Source organism: Diospyros lotus, chromosome 8 (assembly GCF_014633365.1).
Source record: "Diospyros lotus cultivar Yz01 chromosome 8, ASM1463336v1, whole genome shotgun sequence".
Lineage (NCBI taxonomy): Eukaryota > Viridiplantae > Streptophyta > Magnoliopsida > Ericales > Ebenaceae > Diospyros > Diospyros lotus.
In genome coordinates this window covers 4586619-4610808 of record NC_068345.1, presented here as the reverse complement: position 1 = coordinate 4610808, position 24190 = coordinate 4586619, and the positions used below count along the sequence as shown (strand labels likewise).

At 37.0% G+C, this 24190-nt stretch overlaps 1 protein-coding gene across 5 annotated transcripts in view; it reads right to left on the bottom strand.

The window, feature by feature from the left end:
* Window positions 1-24190, bottom strand: part of LOC127807458 (serine/threonine-protein kinase STY46-like) — a 49184-nt gene that overhangs the window by 11359 nt on the left and 13635 nt on the right. For 4 of the 5 annotated variants that reach the window (XM_052345317.1, XM_052345318.1, XM_052345320.1 and 1 more), the window contains exons 3-10: window positions 20637-20749; window positions 20258-20377; window positions 10158-10230; window positions 8861-8971; window positions 7856-7906; window positions 3283-3422; window positions 3084-3191; window positions 1805-1878 (exon numbers count right to left, since the gene is read on the bottom strand). In XM_052345317.1, the coding sequence (XP_052201277.1) occupies window positions 1805-1878; window positions 3084-3191; window positions 3283-3422; window positions 7856-7906; window positions 8861-8971; window positions 10158-10230; window positions 20258-20377; window positions 20637-20749 (790 nt within the window). The remainder of the gene's footprint in view (window positions 1-1804; window positions 1879-3083; window positions 3192-3282; window positions 3423-7855; window positions 7907-8860; window positions 8972-10157; window positions 10231-20257; window positions 20378-20636; window positions 20750-24190) is intronic. The other variant, XM_052345319.1, reaches the window with a different exon arrangement.

The following is a 24190-nucleotide window of genomic DNA, read 5'->3' as shown; positions in this document are numbered from 1 at the left end:
ATTTCTAACCTATATGTACCAAGAACTAGTTAGGATGCCCTATGTGATCCGAATTGGAAGTTAGCAGTAAAGGAGGAGATGAATGCTCTTGAAAAGAATGGGACTTGGGAGATTGTGAAGCTACCGAGAGGCAAGACAACTATAGACTGTAAATGAGTCTTCACTATAAAATGTAAGGCAAATGGGAGTATAGAGAGGTACAAGGCAAAGGCAAGACTTGTTGCCAAGGAGTTCACTCAAACTTACAATATTGACTATCAGGAGACCTTCGCTCCGATTATAAAGATAAACTCAATTCGAGTACTCATCTCTCTAGCAGTGAATTCCAATTGGCTTCTACACCAACTTGATATAAAGAACGCCTTTTTGAATGGAGATTTGGAGGAAGAAGTGTTTATGGATTTTCCACCTAGATTTGAGAAGGACCTCAGTACCAACAAGGCGTGCAGATTGAAAAAACTTTGTTCGGTCTGAAACAATCACCATTAGCATGGTTTGAAAGGTTACACTCAGAGTCAAGCTAACCGCACAATGTTCTTCAAGCACTCTAAAAGACATTAAAAAGGCTATTTTGATTGTATATGTGGACGATATAATAATGACTGGTGATGATAGTGCAAAAATTGGAGAGCTTAAGAAAAAGCTAGCTCATGAATTTGAGATCAAGGATTTGGGGGCCCTAAAGTACTTCCTTGGGATGGAATTTGCAAAATCAAGAGGAAATTTTTGTCAATCAACATAAGTATATCTTGGATTTGCTCAATGAAACAAGAATGCCTAGATGCAAGATAGCCAAAACTCCCATAGAACCCAACTTGAAACTACAACCTGCCAAAGCCAAAGATGTGGTAAATAGAGAGAAATACCAAAGGCTTGTGTGTAGACTCATCTAGTTATCTCACACCCGACCTAATATAGCTTTCACAGAGAGTGTGGTAAGTCAATTTATGCATTGGCCAAGTTCAAAGCACTTTGAAGCAACCTATAAAATCCTAAGGTACCTAAAGGGAACACCTGGAAAAGGACTACTCTTCAAAAATTGAGAACACTTACACAGAGAGGCCTATATCGATGCAGATTAGGCAAATAGCATTACAGATAGAAGATCTATTTCGAGCTGTTGCACCTTCGTGGGAGGTAAGCTTGTCACTTGGAGGAGAAAGAAATAGAACGTAGTAGCCAGAAGTAATGCTAAAGGCGAATTCCGTTTGGTAGCCCACAAGATTTGTGAGGTTATGTGGATAAAAAGTTTACTAGAGGACTTGAAGTTTTGCATTTCCTTGCCAGTAAAGGTCTACTGTGACAACAAAGTTGCGATCTCTATTACTCACAATCTAGTCCTTCATAACAGAGCGAAGCATATAGAGGTGGATAAGCATTTTATCAAAGAGAAATTTAACAATGGAGTAATTTGTATACCTTACATTCCAACAGTTGATCAAGTTGCTGATGTTCTCACAAAGGGATTACACGAGACAGTTTGCAAATCTAGTGAGCAAGTTTACAATGGAAGATATCTTCAACCCAACTTGAGAGGGATTGTTGAAATGAAAAGGAGACAAATTCCTTGATTAGTGGGGATTAACTCCAATCTCTTGATTGATGCCCCAAATCCCTTTCTTTGATTGATTGATTTTATTTCAGAATAAGAATATCTTGTATATCCTGTAAATTATTTTCTAGTATGCTGTAATCATTTCCTAGTTTGTTGGCTCTATAAGAAGAGAGGAATCGAGGATTTTCAATTATAGTAAAATAGCCATTCTTCTCCCAATCTACTCCTTCTCAGTTTATAGTTATATACCTGTTACGATGCATAAATGAGGAGACTTTGTACATGCACCAACAAATCGAACAACGTTTCTATGTTGGACCTCCCTGGACCAAAACAACAAGAAGGATATTAATTACCATATTAAAAAAAAGAAAGTAAAAAGAGAATCAAAATTAGTCAAGCCAAAATAACTAGTACATGATGGTTTGGAGATAAAGTCCAACGCCAGGGGTGGAGGTGCAAGATGGGAGGATAAAAAAGAAAGGATTTCATCATTAATTTGCTTTTATTTGTTGTTGTTCTTCTTCTCTCTTATAGATTGATATCTGTCTCTTATATCCTGATTTCTCAAAAGGAAATAGCATGAAAGTGATAAGGCAACTGCTGAAAATACTCTTTGAGATCACCAGGTTAGTTTTTTTGGCAGCACATACTCAGGTGACACAAGTCAAGAATCTTAGTTACCTGCAAAGTGCTAGGAAGCATATAAATTGCCAATCCAAAAGAACATCAGCTTAAGGAATAAAAAGTTTGTCATCTATCATAGACCTGAAAGAAGGCTAACCTAGCTAGAAATTTTTTTTATACTTTTCGAATTTCATGGTTTATCATATCATTAGCTGGCATGCAGCACAAACTATAACCTCCTTCTTGCTTTTTGACCATATATGAAACAGCAGTATGATCAGATCTTGAAAGGACAAATATAGCAAGAAGTAGATCACTTCAGACTAAAATGTTATGTTGAAACAGTTTAAAAAAGTAGACTGCAACATAACTTTTTACTTTGTTTCTCCAACAAGAAAAATCAGCAACGTGAAAGTAATCCATCTCATATGTGAACTATAATATCAAACTAAATAAAGGACCTTGGTTATCTACAAAATGCTAGGAAGCATATAAATATCCAAACCCGGAAAACATCAGCTTAAGGAATAAAAAGTTTGGCATCACTTATAAATCTGAAAGATACCTAACATTTTATATACTTAACTTGAAATTTTTGTAAACATCGTTGCAAAATTTCATTGTTCATCAAATCATTAGCTGACATACAGCACAAATTATAACCTCCTTTTTGCTGTTTGGCCATACATGAAACAGTAGTATGACAGCTTGAAAGTACAAATACAGAAAGAAGTAGATCACTTCAAACTAAGAAGTTATGTTGAAACGGTTTAAAAGAGTAGACTGTAATGTAAACTTTTACTTTGTTTCTCCAGCAAGAAAAACAGCAATATGAAGGTAATCCATCTCAGATACAAACTATATTATCAACTGCGTGGTAACAGCTGCACAGTTAATTTACCTAAGAATAGACACTTCTTGAGCAAACTCATCCTCCAAGGCATCACTTAAATGTTCAGATCTAAGGACCTTAACAGCAACATCCTGACCAAGGTAAATTCCTCGATACCTTTACAAATGACGGAAAGGTGAGCAACACAAATATGAAAACAAGGACGGTTGATTAGAGTAACACTGCCATAAAAGAAATCATGACTAACAAGTCTCCACAGGATCCAGATGCAATTCTGTCTCCCATCTTGAGTAATCTTCTATCTATTTCCCAATCATTAGATTTTCTTGGTGCTTCTACTGCCTTCTCTACAGCTGTTTGAATTTGTGAAGACCCAGACCATGAGCCCTGTATGTTTTTTTTTTAACATTGTGCATATTAGTTGGTTTTTAGAGAGATAGAAATCTGGAAGGCATTCAAACGAATAAGCGCGTACAACCTAAGAATAAAAAGAAAAAGAAGAAACAATCAAAAAGATTGATCTGATACCAATTTTGATGCAGAACAATCAAAAAGATTGCCCTGACACCAATTTGATGCGGAATTATCAAAGATTTTGGAAAGGAAATTAGCGGAAGGAAGAAGGAAGCAAAGCCGAGAAAGAGAGAGGGAACAATTTTATTCAATAATCTAAGCTATAATTCTCCTGAATACAGCATATTGAGAGTAAAAATAATAATATAAAAGAAAAAGTTAATCCTCCATCCAACAGCTTAAACTTTTAGATCATATGGTGATTAAAAATTCAACATGGTATCAAAGTAGACAAACGTCCTAAGTTCAAATTTCACTACTAACCTAATATTTAAATTATTTCATATCTTTAGATCAGTTATGCAGCAAAACCTGGCCACACGTAAGGGGGCGTGTTGAGAGTAAAATAAAAATGATAATATAAAAAATAAAATTAACCCTCTATCTAGCAGTTTAAAACTTTTAGATCAAATAATGATAAGCAATTCAACACAATATATACTTATTTATAGACAACATAGTTGTCAAAGGTGCACTAAGGTGCAAAGGGTGCTTGGGATCTAGGCATGAGGCGAAGTGCGAGCCTCATGCACATGAGGTGCACGTTTATTCAAAATGTTTATAAAACATTTATACACAATTATTTTGAATATATGCATATAAAAAGGCTGAAAATAAAAAAGAAGTTGAAAATAATGTACAATATATTTTAATAAAACAATGCAATACAATATATAATAACATAATTAGTTGAAAATAAATCAGAAGTTTCACTGTATAAATTATTAAGAAAACACCAAACAAATAATGCTGAAAAGAAGAAATAATAGTGAAAATCAATGAAGAACAGCAGGTTCAGCAAACAAATGTTCAGCAACGAAAGACGAAATATACAGCAGGAAAATAGCAGGGTTCATGGGGAAAAAAAAGTTCAGCAGGAAACAGCAGCAGCAAATAAAAAAACAATTTTAACCAACACCAGACATTAGCAATTACAAAATGGCTTGCCGGAGGATGTTCACCTGCCTCTGGCAACCCTGACGCTGAAAATACGCGGCCAGCACAGAGTATCACAAGCCCACACATGCAAATTGTCCATCAACACACAAGGCCCGTGTGCAGATGGCAGCCGGCGCATTACTGCTCCGACAGACACTGTAGCCACCTACAGGCTCACCCAACCCTGATCTACACTAATATGCACTCATATGGCAAACAAACTACTTCTATGATGACAAAGAAAGATAAAGAATCTCAGCCAAAACAAACAAACAAAAATCAGACAAAAGGTGCATGAGGCTCGCACCCTGCGCCTTTGTCCGAGGTGTGTGCCTCATGCACTTTCACAGAGCTTTTTGAATGAGGCTGTACCTCCATGTAGAAGAGGCACACAGGCTGCACCTCGCACATACGCACGTTTTTGACAACTAGAATAAGCAAAATCTAATCTTAACTATAACATGATTATAAATCCTATCATAACTATAATATCTAATCAAAATGAAAATGGACAGATAAACCTGCCTAAAATAAAACAAGATAAGATAACAAGATAAAACCTAATCTAAATATACTCTCTAAAATCAAAATAGGAAACTTATCAAAAAAATCCATATCATTATCCTGTTTAAAACTCCAGAATACAAAAGATAGAATGAGTCAGAAGTGCAAAAGTGAAAAATTGAGAATCAAAGATATGTAATGAAAGAACACCTTATATACCACTGTGAAACCAGATTATGGTGGATGAGACCGAGTGCAACTATTGAAATACAACTAAGACAAAAGATGGATGACCCATTAAAAAGGAAAGTAAGAGCCAGTTTGCTGGTGACCTGATAATTTTATAACTGACATGGATGAACAACATATCAACCAAAGAAGGGGATGAGGCAGTAATTGGTTGCATACTGTTTAAAAAACAAATGCCAAACACAAATTGAACAGCCACAAAGTAAATATATTCGAGGACTGTTGCAATCATAGAAAATGATCATTACTAAACATCTGAATCTCTTCAGTCCATCTTTGTGAATGTGTACGCTCCTCAAATCTTATATCTTTTCAATATGCTTTTAGAATTAATGGGATCCATCAGACTCCTTTCATCCACTTACCACTAATATCTTCATGAGGCCATGGTGTGTAGACAAACAGATGAACAATTTATGGCCAATTCCATATTTTTGTCCTTGTACTTTCATATTTTTTTCATGTGATCACCCGAACTTTTCATTATTTCAATTGCCCCTATACCAATATTTTCGAATCAATTTAATCCCTGTACTTTGACCTTTTTTCGTGTGACAACCTGAACTTTTAGTTATTTCAATTACACCCGTGTACCTGCATTGTCGAGTCAATTTATCCCCAATCTTTGACTTGTAAAAAAAAAGGGTAAAGTGACTCGAGTCAATTTAACCTTTTTTTTTACGCATCAAAGTACAGGGGTTAAATTGACTCAACAATGCAGGTATAGGGGTGTAATTGAAACAACAAAAAGTTCAAATTGTCACATGAAAAAAAGTCAAAAAATAGAAATTAAATTGATTCAAAAATACAGATCCAGCGGTGTAATTAAACTAATGAAAAGTTCAGGTGGACACATGGAAAAAAACATGAAAGTATAGGGGCAAAAATATAGATTTAGTCAACAATTTATAGTGGAAAATTGAATTGATTATGTTAGATATTTGACTTCAATTTGAACTAATCGGCAGAGACAAATCATTATATTATGAATAAAATATAGTCTTTATCTGTAAAGATGTTCTATATATTCGGTTCAATCTTGGTAGCAATACTAAGGTTGCTCCTTTGTAATCAAAGTCCCAAGTTTGACTTATTGAATAGCCTTTTCGTGGAAAATAGGAAAAACTGCATATAAATACAACCCCTCAACCCCAACCCTTGCAAAGCAAGGAGCCCTATGAACCGTGGATGCCTCTTTTCACTTTCTTCCTTTGGATAATGACAAAATCACATGAATCTTTGTGTCTTTTCTCCCTCTAATCCTCATTTCATTTAATTGTATTTTATTTCCTTAACATGGTATCAAAGCAAGTTGAGCCAAGCTAATTCCATTTCTTTTCCACTGCTCATTGTAATTCTCCATCAACTTTAACAGGTTGCCATTTTCCATTGCACAACTTCAGTTCTCTAGTTGGTGCTAATAAAGCACATTGGGGCATTTAATGTTGAGATTTTATCATTAGCAACCATATGTTTCGGGTTACATCATCAAATCTTGACATTGATTGCCAATAATTTATTTATGCTATTAATGCACATTATGGCATTCCATACCATGTCATATTTTTTTGTAAATACATGTTTTGAACTCATTTGACTCTAGCAAACTACATTCAATACCACATTGGGAAAGATGAAGAAGAGGGGAGGGAGTTATGGAATTGAAATGTATGTACAAGATGAGCATTTCTCAACATTCATGCTCATCTTCGTGGGAGTGTTAAGAGTTCAATTTAAAGTAAGAGATAAATGTTAGGTAATAGACTTGAGAATAAAAGATTATCTTTATCTTTAAAATTCTATACATTAGGTCGAATCTATATAATAAATTGAGTAAAATGAAATATCGCCATCAATTTCCACCCATGGATGAAGGCCTCCTGGCCAAATTGGGTATTGTCCTCCTCTCCTTCCATTCCTCATCTCATTTATATGTGTATAATAGCATAGCAAATTAAAACTAATGCCATATAATCTTCTCACCAACATGTTACAAAGATAATGAACAGACAAAATACACACATTAGGAATGAAGTCAATCAACTTCAAAAAGAATGGCATGTTGTAGGCCCTACAATATCCCTTCAGTATATTAACACCAGAATCAAAGAGATATTATATGCATCTTCATGTTCAGGTCCATTTACAATTGTACAACACATAGGTTGGTTTTCGTAAACTTAGAACCATTAATTATAAAAATTCTTCTGACAGAAACAGATAGAGCCTCTGAAAAACCATTTTTAAGAAAAACAATGAAGAGAAGAATGTAAAAGCAGTAACATACAATGCCTGGTGAAATAAACTACGAGGTAGGCAACTACACTGCCTACCTTCTCTTAGAAAGGCAAAGAAGGTCCTACCTTGATAGCTCCCTTGAATAGTTAGCCAATGAATAGAGATGGAACTCAAAACCACTTTTAGGATTTTAAACAACTCAAACACCCAACCAGTTGCCATTAGAAACCATTGTTCGTTGAATTTAGTTCATAAAAGATAAAACAAACTCATGCACGCTGAGTAGTTTGGAGCAATGAATGGAAAGATATTAGTACCTCACTTCTGGCAATAGCTTTCTTCATTGCCGCATATAATCCCTCTGTATCCTGAGCACAATATTGCAAAGTCAGCAACATTTCGACTCACCATAGATGCCTGTCATACAAGAATATAATGACAATGCTCCTTATTACAGGACCACACTGTCCCCATATAAGTAAAGTTAGTCCACATAGCCACTCATAGAAGAGTAAAATCAATAAATAAATATCAATTTTCCATCAGCATACCACTAAAGTAGGAAAAGAATATATGTGGATCAAGGACAGAAAAGAGAAATGATGAGAAATTTTGAATTATTAAATTTTAATTTCTGATATTAGAATTTTTTAAGATGAGATTTTAGTATACTTTGGTTGAATTTTGATTGTGGATTTGAATAGGTTTATGATAGGATTTTAGCCTACAAAAGGGTTTTCTTCAAGTAAACAAAATGTAGTTGATTTGGAATAAAAGTGGAGTACTTCTCTCTCTGCTGATCTCTCTCTTTCAAGTCTTCCTCTCCCCTCTACTTCTTGCTTTTCCCTTTTGCCACATTTTGTTCTTTCCCCCCTCTCTGATCTTCTCTCTCTTCTTCTAACTGTAGCAATCCCCTTTTCTGTCCGATGTCAAGAACACAATAGTGCCTATCATACAACAGCATAAGTAACAGAATTTTCCTATTTTCCTCTCTTCCTTTCTGGGAGGGAAGGTTTTAGGAAGAATACAGAAAAGTGAAAGGAGTTGATATCAAGATAGATAGGGGGAAGGAGCATAGCTGTGTAAAGAACAACAACGTATATCCAAACTCTTTGAATACAGAAAAATGGGGGGAGTGGAAAGTAAAGTAGTGACAGTAGTAAACACTTTACAGGAGATTTGAAGATTAGAAAAAAAAAAAAAAAAAAAAGCAAATTAGCAATAGTGGTAAAGGCATAACACTTTACAGAAGATTAGAAGATTTAAAAAAAAAAAAAAAGTTAGCAACAGTGGTGAAGACATCATAGAAGAATAGAAGATACCTCAAAAGGCCATCCATCAACCACAAATACATCCAAAGAGTAACCATCAGTTGTTGAGAACACGTGTGCTTCGCGGATGTTAAGTCCTATGTCGGACAGTAAAGCAGAAAGCTAGAACAAAATTGGGGGTGGGGGAGTTAGAAATCAATTCAGAGCCAGTTCATTTCACAAATGAAGAAAATGGTCCACCAGATGGGTGTTAGTGTTAACACCCCCAAGAAAGTGACATAAGAAACTGTCTACAGGAACAGAGCCATTATTCACAATCTAATGGTTAAATAAAAGGCTTTAGGAATCTTGTTATCAAACAACAATTTTAACATCCTATCAAATTTCCCACTAGAAGGTTCCAGACTTAGTTTCAATGAACATTTGTGAAACTGAAAATAACTGCAAGGGCAGAACCTGAATTCATTAACTAAGAAGCACAAATAGCCACACAATATAACACAATACAAACACCCCAAAAGGACAATTCTAAGATATTAGGCTACAACACAGCAAGAAGGTGTCCATTTATAAAAACATATATCAGAGCTACACATGAAAATAACTTGTGTCCTGCAGAATAGGAAAACATTTTATTAAAAAATTTGAAATATGCTATTTATAAGCAAGCCAAATGTTTGATAATTCCGCAAATCCCACATCAGAGGAGAATTAGTTTTTCAAGAAAATCAAATCCAGAGAGGAACCGTAAACCAATTCCAGGTAAGAATAGTAAATTCCAAAGGGGTAGTTGCCTACAAATACCCTTTCTAATATAGTTTTTGAGGGTGCCACAATTCAATAACCAGTTTTATCTGAGAGCGAGTATCCAGGTTATTTTTAGTGTGTCACTGCCATTGATTTGATTGAGTGGACTATCCCTTTTCTGGGATCCCGGGCGTAAGTTTGTTAAGACTGAAAAATGTTGAATTTTCTATATCCTCTTTCTCTTTATTTTTTGTGTGTGATTGTTGATATGATCCTAACGAGTGGTATTAGAGCCTAGATTTGGCATTTAACATTTAAAAGTCTAGGTTTGGAATTGGCATTCACTTGACATAACAAGCATGAAATTACCAGTCCATAACATCAGCTTTTAGATTTTTTAGTCTCAACATACAACAGCAAAAATGGAGAATGGATTGTGGACGTCAACCCAACAATGCATGCAAGCTTATGTACGAATACATTTAAGACATTACCTAGTCCAAAATGATAGCACTCTTAAAGCTATAAAATCTGAAGTCAAAGCAATACACAAGCTTAAATCCACAGCAAAATATACAGCTTCAAAAAATAAATAAAATACCTGACTAAGAAGCTTAGGCTTGTCAACTGTGGAAAATATTACTTCATGAATTGGAAGATATGGAGTTTCCTGCCTGCATCATACTTTCAGATGGTGAATTTACTAAAATATTAATTCCATACATGCAAAATCTGATCTGTCAAATTTAGAGCCATCGACAACTGATTCTTTTTCCTTTTCTTTTCCCCCCCATATTACAGCCATGGAATCACTACATCCTTCTACCAAAAAATAATTTTTTTATTCAGAATAAAATCAACACTGACACAGATGTGGGAGATTAACAACTCTATTTGGAAACTTATAAATGCAAGCCATTTTTTTTATAAGTATACACGCAAACTGCACCATAAGCATGTTGTTAAGATGAAAAATGTAACACCCCATGAAAGTGAAAAAAATTACACAAGAACTCAGTTATTGTAATAATTAGACAATCAGGCCAACCAGGCAACAATGGTTGAAAGAAGTCACATCATATGATTAGCCTCCATTATGATTCAGGGTTTGGCAGAAAAGGAATGCCAGTTCTTTGTGTCCATCATTAATAGGCTGGGAAGTTGAGAGACTGAATGTCAATTCTTGCCTTCACCATAAAACTGGGAAACTTTAGTAACCTATAAACCTATTTCGTACTGATTATGGTGTTGAGATATTGCATTGATTAGTGTTGGACAAGATTAGGGATTCAAGTTTAAAAGGAAAAGATAAGTTGGTTGGATAAGAATCATAAGATAAGGTTTTAAAAAGGAAGCCTTGAAGACAGGATAAAGCTCCAAGATTCAAGGGAGGAATTCAAGATTGAAACCAGAAGATAAAGGCCAGCATATTTTTTGAATATTAGTTACTGCTATTTAAGTTTGAATTTGCTCCTATTTTCTATGAGATAGGGTAGCATTTTGTCTTGTATAAATAGCTCCCTTCGGATTCAATAAATTTCAAGTAAGCTTTCAAGAATTTAGCTTATTTCATAATATCAAAGCCCAAGTTCCAATCATCTAGATCTTGAGGTCTAGGCTATTTACAAAATAATGGTCGAAGCTCTACCAAACCCAACCGTAACCGAAGCCTCAACCACGAGTTCTCCTAATTCTCATTCTCCACCAAATTTCTCTACAAATTCCACTAATAACCATCCTCTACAGATTACTTAACATAAGTTAAATGGGAGTAATTTTAAACAATGGTTTCAATCAATATTGCTTGTAATCAAAGGGAAAGGCAAAGTTGAATACTTGACAGCATCCATTTCTACTCCAACCACAGCAGCTAATTATGGCACCTGGGAAGCAAAAAACTCAACTACTATGGCATGGCTAATCAACTCTATGGAGCCAAGCATCGGGAGAATCTATCTCTTCTACAAGGGAGCAAAGGAAATTTGGGATTCAGTCTAAGAAATGTACTCAGATTTGGAAAATACCTCTCAATGCTTTGAAATTAGGTTAGCCATTCATACAACCAGACAAGGTAATCTAAATGTTACATAATACTATAACATTTTGGTTTGAGTTATGGCATGAAATTGATTTATTCACACTATTGGTTGGGAGTGTTCAGCTGATAGCATCAAATACAATAAAATGGTAGAAAAAGATCGTGTTTTTTATTTTCTCTATGGTCTTAACTCTTATTTGGATGAAGTTCGTGGAAGAATATTGGGTACTAAACCCTTATTTACACTTAAGAGAAATGTTAGTTGAGATAAGGAGAGAAGAAAGCAGGCGAAAAGTGATGCTTAACCAACAAACTGACTCCATCTTAAGTCATTAGAACTCTGCTCTTGCTACTGTCAAACAGGGGGAGACTTTGTCAAAAAATCAGGGGGAGGACAAGCAGTGATGTGATCACTGTAAAAAACCTTACCATACACGGGAGACATGCTGAAAGATTCATGGCAAACCAACTAATTGGAAGCCACAAAACAAGAGGGAAATACACAGATCAACCTATGTTGCTGAAGTCTCCACTGAATCTAAGAACAACTTGAATCTAAACCTATCAGAAGAGCATATTCAAACCTTGTACAGGCTACTAAATCAAGGTATAAATCCCTCAAGTCCTCCTACTTCTCAGCTAACAGCTTCCATAGCCTTACAAGGTATTCCTCATTACTCCCTAGTCTCACGAAAGCTTCCTAAACATGTGAGGATAATGGATACAAGTGCATCAGACCATATGTCGAGTTTGGCTAACTCGATGATGGATTATACACCTTGTAACACAACTATTGATATTTCTATGGCTGATGACACAACCTTTCCTGCCTTGGGGTTTAGAACAGTGTATTTATCAAAACTAAAGTTAAAATATGTGCTACATGTATCGAGATTGCAATGCAATTTACTATCAGTCAATAGACTTACAAGATATATGAATTATAGTGTAACTTTTTTCTCATCCTACTGTATATTTCAGGACCAAGTTTCAAGGATGATGATTGGTAATGCTAAGACTAGAGATGGCCTTTACTATATGGCAGAGGATGTTCCAAATTCTTCAACCAATAAAGTTGTCCTTAATGTAACAACTAATGCCAATGTTTTGTCGTGGCATAAATGCTTAGGACACCCTAATTTTTCATATCTAAAATCCTTGTATCCTCACATTTTCATCAATAAAGAACAATTTTTTACATGTGAGCAGTGTACTCTTTCAAAACAACCTCGTTCTCATCACTCTTTACAGCCCTATAAACCATCTAAAATCCTTGTATCCTCACATTTTCATCAATAAAGAACAATTTTTTACATGTGAGTAGTGTACTCTTGCAAAAACAACCTCGTTCTCATCACTCTTTACAGCCCTATAAACCATCTAAACCTTTTCACTTGATCCATAGTGATATCTGAGGTCCTTCTAAACATCCCAATATCTCTGGTTCTCGATGATTCATAACCTTCATTGATAATCATACTAGACCTTGTTGGGTTTACCTTATGAGAGAAAAATTAGAGGCCAGTAATATTTTAAAAAAGTTTCGCAGACTCATTTTGAATGTGTTTCAAACTACTATTCATGTTTTTCAAACTAATAATGACTGATAATATTTTTCTCATGATCTCACTAACTCTCTCTCTGAACATGGCATATTTCATCAAAACTCATGTCCACACACCCCTCAACAAAATAGTGTGGCTGAAAGAAAAAACAGACACCTACTTGAGGTGGCCCGAGCTCTGATGTTCACTACCTATGTTCCTCATTCATATTGGGGAGAAGTTGTTCTAACAGCTGCTTATCTACTTAATCGACTTCCCTCTAAAGCCCTGCAATTTAGAACTCCTCTCAATACCCTTCGTGATCTGTATCCAAATGTTCATCTCCTCTCTTCCATTTCTCCCAAGGTTTTTGGTTGTGTACTATGAATGTTATTGTTCACAACACTAATCCATCTTAGACCAAATTTGAACCAAAGGCACTTAAATGTATCTTTGTTAGGTATTCTCCTTCCCAAAAAGGATACAAGCGTTATTGCTCCTCCTCCTGCAAATTCTCTGTCCTCTGATGTCACATTCTATGAGGATCACCCATTTTATCCTCCCACATTCTATGAGGAGACTGATAGTGCTAAGTGGGATCCTCTCATCTCTCTTCCTTTGCTTGATTCTACACTACCAATATGTTCTCAAAGGGGGAGCATCATCAGCATCAACTCTTGACAACATACTAGTAGCTCCTACCTACCCAGATTCACACCCTAATCCACACCCTCCTGATACTTCTCCTATTACCTCTATGCTCGATATTCTAGTCTCTGCCACTCATTGTAATACCCGGTATTACATGGTGATAGAAAATATATAATTTTCAATTATTTTAAAAAGGACCTCGAGTGGTCCGGGAAGACCGAAAGTCGATTTCGAGAAATTAACTAATAAAAGTTGTCGAATTGACGACAGAGAGTGCCTCAGGACTTGGATGTCTAGGGAAGAGAGCATGAGATTGGTGAGCGTCTCGAGGTGAGGTTGATGACACTGAAAGCAATCAGACCGAGTATAGTTTGGGGAATAATTTTTGTATAAGCTCGAATGAGTGCCGGTACCGAATGGGTGTAGGGGACTTCCGAGAAGCTGAGGGGACCCTAGGGGTGGTCCAGTTTTACGAATGAGGCAACCTTGAAGCATTTTCGAGTGGAATAAAAGTCTCGTGCAGGCGCAGGGACAAAACCGACTATTGAGTAAAGCTGATTATTGGTTTTTGAAGAAAATAAGATTTTTAGTGGTTTGAGGGTAATTAATTCAAGACCTTAGAGGGTATAAATGCGATTAATAAAATTCCCTAAGTGGGATTATGGAGTATCAGTGGGGTTGATGCGTAATTATTAAATAATTATGTGTCTTATGGTGTAATTAAATGTGTATAATTAAGTGTAAATAATATATATTATACATGTATATGTGTTGTGCGTGAGAGCTTGGAGACCAAGCTTCCTACAGTGGAGCTTTGGATGTCTCCCTACAGTGGAGCTTTGGATCCTAAATGTAAAAAGATAAAAGAGAAAGCAAATGAAGAAGGGAGAAGCTAAGGGAGTCTCAGCCAGATCCAATGCGAGAGAGAGAGAGAGAGAGCGAGAGAGCTTATGGCCGAGCGAGAGAGGGTCGATCATGGCTGGCAAGAGGCGGCCATGGCAGCAACCGAGCTGCCGTTATAGCAGCTGGTGGTGCGAGGAGGAGCTCACGGGAGCTACGAGCAGCAAGGCGGGGGCGAGTTGGGCAGCTCAGGCTAAGCAACAGTAGGCCGAGGCAGCGGCCATGGACGTGCGGGCAATTGGTGGCGAAGCTGCAAGCGCGGTCGGTGGCGGCCAGAAAAACCGAAGCCGCGGCCATGGCAGCCAGCTCCAGTGGCTGGACCGAGGCAGGGGATGGCTGGCGATGGTGCGATGCGACATCGGAGGCCAGTGCGGTTGCTGGCTAGGCCGAAGGCAGCCGGGTTGGCCGCACAGCAAGCTCCCAGGCACGGCCATGGCAGACACGCTGAAGCTGGTTCGCGCGCGAGGTTGAAGAAGATGCAAGGGAGGAGAGAGAAAAATAAAAGAAAAAAAATGAAAAAGGAAAAAGAAAGAAAAGGAAAAGAGAAAATAAAAATAAAGAAAAATCTGAAAAAAGGAAGAAAAATAGCCAGAAAATTGGGGAAAATTCTGAGAATTGATTGGGGCTCGAGGAGCATGCCTGAGACTCGAAATGGGGTTTTGAGCTCGAGATGGCAGCCAAAGAGGCAACACTGGTGTAGGAGTTTGGTTGAATTTCTCCTCCAAATTGATTGAGGTAAATTAATATTTTATTTTCAAATTAATTTGCATTAAGCGAGTTAATGTAGTATAATTGTTGGTTGGATTAAACCCTCAGTTAGGGTTGTTTGGAAGTTATTGTCAGGAGGTTTTTGTGGTGTATGGTAAAAACATAAACGCTGGTTTAATTTCTGTTGTTGGGTTTGTGATTGAATCTAGGGTCGACCGAGGAGGCAGTGATCCTAGAAGAATTCGAAATTCGGGCTAGTGTTATCGCCCGTGGCAAAGATAAGGCCTTGAGCCAGGTAAGGGACGACCCCAATGGTGGCGGTCATGCGAATGTTTGGTAATATGGTTAAATATATGTTGTGTGTTGTGCATGTTCTATAGGTAGTCTAATGGAGTCCTATGGCCATGGGAGAAACTAGATGCATGCTAGGGGTAATTTGGGAGGTTATTGCCTCGAACAGATAGGTTCAGAGGGCAATGATGCCTCGCCATTCATGCATACTTACTTGTCATTGCATCTCATATATTATCTTGTTTACATTCATTTGCACCATTACTGAGTCATTGTGACTCATGAAGTTTTACCTCGTGTTGTAGATGTTGCGAGTCCAGATGCAAGCAGAGATGATGTCGGGAGGTTGAAGTGGCGACTAGCGTTGTTGCCCATGTTGTGAATTGTATTATCTCCTATATGTATTCATGTGGTGGTATGTATATATATCCTTGTGCGTGAATGTGTATGTTGTTGGGTGTTGAATGGTATCCAGTTTGTTGTAATCGGCATAATGTAGTATATGATTGTGTAGACTTCTGGGTGTTAGTGGCTTGTTTGGTGGAGCCAAGTTTAGAATCGGGTAAGGATCAAAGAGGTATTTATTTCCCATAAATCCCCAGTACTTAGTAAATATTTGATGTGCTAGTTTTGTACCTGGGTCACCTTTGACTAGTGGTGAGACAAGCTGAACAAAGGTGAAGCTCACTCGGGTTTTCGGGTCCCGTCCGCTATGGTTCTTTAATTGTTTTGGGACCGACTCCTCGAGTGGAGCAAAGGGAAGGACGAAGCCTAGACCCCACCTAGGACGTTTCCCGATGAAACATAGTCCATCTCTTCATTAGTTTGATGTTGTGTGTGAGTAATCTGGACGATTATTCACCAGTAGCGCCCGTACATGGGAGCGGGCCGTTACACTCATCCTCCAACTCCAACGACTAATAGTCCTCTTCTAGTTTATTCCAAACGGCCTAAAGGTCATCAGGAATCTCAGTACAATCAGCCATCAATTCCAAAGGCTGGTCCATCTGAGGACAACACTACTACAAGGATGGATGATTTGGATTGGATTGTTCCTCTAGCACTACGAAAAGGGGTAAGGTCATGTGCCAAGTACCCTATTTCTAATTATCTAACCTATACAAAATTGTCTCCTCAGTTCAGGGTGTTTGTTGCAAGCATTGACAACATTGAAATTCCCAAAAATATTCAATGTGCTATGAAGGATCCTGAGTGGAAGGCTGTTATTCAGGAAGAAATGAAACCTTGGTTGGAAATAATATATGGGATATAGTAGAATTGCGCTCAAATAAGAAGGTAGTCGGGTGTAAGTGGGTATTGACAGTGAAACATCATGTAGATGGGAGTGTTGAAAGATATAAGGCTTGTTTGGTGGCCAAGGGTTTACACAAGCCTATGGGATCGACTATGAAAAGACTTTTGCTCTTGTGGCTAAGCTAAATTCTATCAGGGTATTACTCTCTATTGCTGTTAATTTAGAGTGGTCTTTATTTCAATTTGATATTAAAAATACCTTCCTTAATGGTGATTTGGATGAGGAGATATATATGAGGGTTCCCCTAGGTTTTGAACATGAAGTTGACAATGGAAAAGTCTGCAAACCTAAGAGGTCTCTATATGGGTTAAAGCAATCACCAAAAGCCTGGTTCAAGAAGTTCAACATGACTCTAAATCGGTTAGGGTATAAACAGGGGTAGGTAGACCATACATTGTTTATAAAACACACAACAAATGAAGGAAAGCTATATTAATTGTCTATGTCTATGCAAGAAATAGAAAGCTTGAAGAAGCAATTGAGAGCCGAATTTGAAGTCAAAGACCTAGGAACAATGAGGTATTTCCTAGGAATGGAGGTGGCTCAGAGCAAAGAAGGTATGTTCATCTCACAGAGAAAATATACACTTGATCTATTGAAAGAAACAAGAATGCTAGGGTGCAGACCTATTGGAACAGCCCTAGAAAAAGGCTGAAAATCTGGAGAAATCGATGATGATGCCCCAGTAGAAAAGGGAAAATACCAACAGTTAGTCAGAAGGTTAATCTACTTATCCCTTACAAAGCCAAACATAGCCTATGCAGTGAGTGTGATAAGTCAATACATGCATTCTCCCACTCAAAGACATATGAATGTTGTGTTTCATGTCCTAAGGTGTCTAAAAAGGACACCTGAAAAATGATTATTATTTCGAAAAACTAAGGAGAGGGGAATTAAGGGCTTTGTTGATGCAGATTGGGCAAGATATATTAAAAATGGACGGTCAACTTCAAGTTATTGTACCAAATTATGTGGAAATGTGGTTATAGGGAGAAGTAAGAAGCAATCAGTTGTTGCCTGCAGTAGTGCTGAGGTAGAATTTCGAGCTATAGCTCAAAGAATTTGTGAAGTGATTTGATTAGAAAGGCTGATGGAAGACTTACATATTCCTTTGTTAGTGCAAACAAAGGTGTATAGAGATAGTAACTCAACAATTAGTATTGTTAAAAATCCAGTTTAGCGTGATCGCATGAAACATGTGAGAATAGACCAAAGCTTTATAAAGAGGGAAATTGAGAAAGGAGGAATTAACCTATCCTATAGTCTTACAACAAGTCAAGTGGTTGATGTGTTTACCATGACAAGACTAGGTTTCGAATTGCTAATTAGCAAGCCGGGAATGACAAGTATTTATTCTCCAACTTGAGAGGGAGTGTTCGACGAGCAATTCAAGTTTAAAAGGAAAAGATAAGTTGGTTGGATAAGATAAGGCTTTAAAAAGGAAGCCTTGAAGATAGGATAAAGCTCCAAGATTCAAGAGAGGAATTCAAATTTGAAACCAGAACATAAAGGCCAGCATATCTTTTGAATATTAGTTACTGCTATTTAAGTTTGAATTTGCTCCTATTTTCTAGGAGATAAGAGTAGCATTTTGTCTTGTATAAATGGCTCCCTTCGGATTCAATAAATTTCAAGTAAGCTTTCAAGAATTTAGCTTATTTCAATTAGTATCATTCATAAATTTACTAATGTTCTCTTGTTAGGAGAAAGATCAAGGGGTCTCTTAAAAAATTCATGATATACTTCAACCAACAAGAAGCTGATAATTTGAAGCAAATTGCCACTACAAGATTCATGGAAGTTTCCCAGACTGGAAAATGCTATCTCAAGAAGAAACAAAATCATCTAAGAAAAAATCATTTCAAGAATGAGGTGAAGCTAATTAATACTTTTTATTCCCTAAAATTGTTGAACAAAAATTTATCATTGACCGAAAAGTGTTTAGATATTAAATATAGCCCTGGGACTTGCTGTCCCAGTATCATCATCATCAACTGCACCTTATCCTGTCAGTGGCACAGCATTCATAACAGCAATTGACTTCAAAAAGTCACATTGACAATACAAATCCATGCAAAAGAAGTGCCAAAGGTCAGCTACAAAGTTTGTTTAAGGAATGTAACAGAAATGGTGCATCCTATTCCCTTGATTAAGGTCCTCTAGCAAAACCAAACCCTTCCTGAGTTGCAAACCAAGAAACAAGATAAATGAGCTAATCAATCAATATAACAACCACTTGTCATAGTTATGCTCTGGGATTAACAGGAGCCCCCCAGTATATCTCCTTATAGTAACATAAATACACGTGGTGGCAACCACCATTTGACAATGAACTATGATCACTTCATATGAATGGCATTCAGGTCAGAGTACAAGCAATTACACAGCTACGAGCAGGTAAGGATATAGATCTGGATCAGGATCCTACTCAATAAGCAGATATGGATCTTTACAGAGGGAAAAGCCACTAAGTTTGGTGCCAGTACAAGGCCCAGTGACAGTGGTGCTTGGACAGTTAGAAGAACCCAAGCAAAGGCCAGCTGGTGCTCAAGCTTACCTAATTATGAAGCATATACTCTTGCTTTAATGGATGGATCTTTTATGCTTGTGTACCAAAAGTTGGAAAAGCAGCCCTGATTAGGCCTATGCTTCTAGAACTTAATGATGAAGGTCCTAATTATCATCAACATATGAAGACGTCTTCACATCATAGAACGTGCCAATTAAAAATGTGGGTGAGTGATTCATATAGAGGTCTGCAAGTGAAGTGAGTTGGGCTCACTGGAAACTTTTACGATCTTTAACCTTTTTTCTAACTTACAAGTATATTTCTTATGTTCCTAGTTTAGGAGAAGATGAAGCAGATGCACTTGAAGATGCCTTCTACACCAGACACTTGACATGATGCAGTAAAGGTATTTAACAGATAGCATCGAAATATGCACACTCCAGAATTTGCTTACATCCATCCAGTACAAATTATTGCAAAGCTTACAACAAATTGTTTCTAATTGAAGCTTTCAACCTACAAAGAGAACTTTTGTGGTTTATCTTCTTTTCAACATATTTTAATTTTTGACTTCTCCATTAATTTTAAGCTCCTTTCTTGGATGAACAACACCAATATTCTTTGTTCCATGCGTTATAAAATCATTGAACTAACAATGAAAGGTACAGCAATATTCATATTCTTTCATCTGACAGAAATATGATTCACTGAAAGAAAGAGGATGGCGAAAGTCTGTTGAAACTACCTTCTAGAAAAGTTCTCTTTGAGAAATCTTCTCTCTATTTCATTTGAATTCTTTCTAACATCCAAATTTAGGTCCTCGAGCTTAGAGCAGGGTTCAAAATCACTTTCATAATCCCTGCTTCTACTTCCAGCAAGTGAAATGAATGATAAGAATAAGCTCCATTAATTAACAATAAAATGACAAACTAAAACCGATAAGAATAAGCTCCATTAATTAACAATAAAATGACAAACTAAAACCACTGTTAGAAAGATATTTGCTAAAATCCCATAAAATCTGCATATTCATTTTATTTTTATTTTAATAATACAAATATTTCCTTTTGGATATTGTGCAGAGAAAAATAATAAACACAGAAAAAGTAAGTATGCTCTAGTACCTGTTATGAGATTGCACAACTCCATCACAGTCAGCATTGCAATATTGCCTGGAGGTGGAAGGATCATTTACACCTTGTTGCTCATAATTCCCATCTGTCTTTGCCCACAAATTCTACAGACGGACAAAGCAAGAAAAGATAGCATTCAGATAAACACAGAACAGAAATTGGACAAGAAAAGTATAGCATGGATGACAAAAGCCAAATATGAACAAGGAAAATATTTATTGTTAGAAGATGCCGAGATTCCAATACATATTTGGAGATTGATATACATGATCCATGTTTCTATATTTTCATCTTAAATCTTTCTTCTAGAAGATCCTATCTTGGCTGTATATTTGTGAATATTCCCTAAATCCAGTTTAGGAAACTTACAATTATGGAAGATCAGTTTGTATATATTCTTGTAAACCCACAATGAGTAAAATTATTGGATTTTCAGCTACCTTTGACATGGTATCAGAGCCCTAGGTTCATATTTCTGGTCAGGCACTGTTTTGTTGTGGCTTTCGTTGACGGTAGCCTGCATTGATATCCAATCAACTTACATAGCTCCCAAAACCCTACAATTATGACAGACTCCACAGAATCCAGTGGTACAACAGAAAGAGTTTTTGCTGAAACAATAGCACAGCCTCGGGTGGGGAGCTGCAGAACATTCAGGCAGCCTACAAACTTAATGGGAATAACTACCTAAAGTTGTCCTAGTTGATACGGACGTTCCTGAAGGGCAAAGGGAAGGTAAGTCACTTACTTGGAACCAGGCCTAAGAAGGATGATCCCATGTATGACGCCTGACATGAGGAGGATTTATTAGTCATGTCCAGGCTTTGGAATTCCATGCTACCTGAGATCAATGACACCGTTATGTTCCTAAGCATTGCTAAGGAGATTTGGGATGCGGTGAAGCTCACATATTCAGAGGTCCATGATGCTGCTCAAATCTATGAAATTAGGACCAAAGTGGTAGCTGCTAAACAAGGATCTCGGTCAATTACCAAGTATGCCAATCTCTTGCAAACTCTGTGGCAAGAGTTGGATCATTATCAGTGCATTCAGATGAAATGCAATGAAGATGCAACTATACAAAAATGGTACATTGAAAAATTTGTTGGTGTCAATGTAGAGTTTGATGCAATGAGAGTTCAGATCCTTGGAAAAAGGGATTTGCCTTCTCTCAATGAGACAATCTCAATTGTTCATGCAGGAAAAGGACACAGGGGAGTGATGTTGGACATCTCCCCTATAGAAAGTTTAGCATTGATCACCGCAAAGGGGTCTAGTTTGCACAAACAACCTAGAGAATAAAGGAAGGTATCAGATTTCTCCAAAACAATCAACAGAGACTCCCTATGGTGTAACTAATGTAAGAAGCCCAAGCATACCATAGATAAGTGCTGGAAGCTCCATGGTAAGCCACTGAAAGGCAGACAACCAAAAGGACAGGGACAAGTGCATGTGGCTAGTAGCCATAAGCCTGCTAAAGGAAAAGTTCCAAATCAGGCAAGACACAATGGAGCTCAACCAAGAAGAGATTGACAAACTAAGGAGCCTGTTGGGATTATTGGAGAAAAAACCTAGGATAGGTACTTGCACTCTAGATTTCACAGGTATATCTTCCTCTTCTCTAGTCTTTCATGTTTTGGATATAACTATCTCAAACACCTGGATCCTTGACTTTGGAGTCATAGATCACATGACATGTTCTTCTCACCAATTTGTATCCCATACGCCATGTCCTAGCACAAAGAAAATAACCATGGAAAATGGTTTATTAACAACTATGGTTGGACAAGGAGATGTTCTTATAAATAGTCATCTCACCCTAAAAAATGTCCTTCATGTGCCTAAACTTTTTACTAACCTTGTGTCCATCCAGAAGCTTACTACCAATGCTAATTGCAATGTCATCTTTTATTCATCTTTCTATGAAATTCAGAAACAGGACACAAGGAGGATGATTGGGCGTGCTACAAAGAGAGATGGACTTTACGACCTTGAAGATCTTAGTGGACAAGTTCGTAAAAGGAGAATTTCCCCTTCATCTTTCCTAGTTTAGTCCAATTAAGATAAATTGCGGCTTCATCACTTTCGTCTTGGTCATCCCTCTTCTAGAACCCTTAAATTGTTGTTTCCTTTATTATTCAAAGGTTTAAATGTTGAAGACTTTCATTGTGACGTGTGTGAACTTGCAAAACACAAGTCTCATTTCCTCCCACTAATAACAAAAGTTCTCTTCCATTTACACTTATCCACAATGATATATGGGGTCCTTCTATTGTTCCTAACATTTCAGGAGTTCGATGGTTTGTCTGCTTTGTTGATGTTTGTACTCGTATGGTTTGGTTATACTAGTTAAAAACTAAATCTGAAGTATGTACTATCTTTTCAATTTTCTATAACATGATTAAAACTCAATTTGGTGTGGAAATAAAGAGGTTTAGATCTAACAATGTTGAAGACTATTTTAATCAATAAGTCTTTGTCCTCCTCCTTTCAAAAAACCAGCATCATACATCAGTCTTCTTGTGTTCATACTTCTCAGTAGAATGGGCTAGTTGAAAGAAAGAATGTTCATCTTCTAGCTGTTACAAGAGCTCTTCTCTTCCAACACAATGTTCCAAAACAATATTAGGGAGAAATAGCCTTGATAACCACATACCTCATTAACCGACAACCCTCTAGAAGTCTTGATTCCTATAGTTCAATTCAACCCCTCACAAAGTTTTTCCCCGTGTTCAATGCCTCTAATGGTCTAACTCCCAAAATGTTTGCTTGCCTCTCTCTTGTCCATATTCACACTCCAAATAGAGGCAAACTTGATCCTTGTGCCCTCAAATTTATCTTTGTGGGGTATTCTTCCACTCAAAAAGACTATAAGTGTTATCATCATCCTACCAAGAAGTTTTTTGTCTCAGTTGATGTGAGTTTTGTGGAAGATGCCTCTTACTTTGATCGTCCTTATCTTCAGGGGGAGCCAGGCAGCCTTCTTGGACGACAAGGATAGGGATATGTTTTTGTTATCTTAGGAGCACTAGAATGCACTCAAGTCTGTCTTATAGGATACACACACACACACGGATTGAACAATATAGAATAACAGTCTTAACAGAACAACAAAATAGAATTGAAAATGACAGAGAAAATAATTCAAACCATAAGAGACACCAAATTTTATCTTGGTTTAGATCATCAATGAATTGATGATCCTACATCCAACCTTGAATCCCCGAGAGCAATCTTTCTTATCAATCTTGAACAAACAATACACCAGCAGTATCTCACGAGTACACAAAACTATCGAGATTACAAAGGCTATCACACTAGTCTTTCCTCTCAAAACTTGCACTCATTCATTCATCCTAAGCGACTACCCAGCCCTCTATTTATAGACAATAGGGGCAAACATTACAATGGGGATATAAGGACATAACATTTCCAATTATAACCCTTTGTTAGTTACCGTTAAAAATAAACCTAACCAACTAACGGTCGCTTGAGGCTTGAGTGGACTTGATTGATTCTTTAGGGCTGACTCGATGCAAACTTAT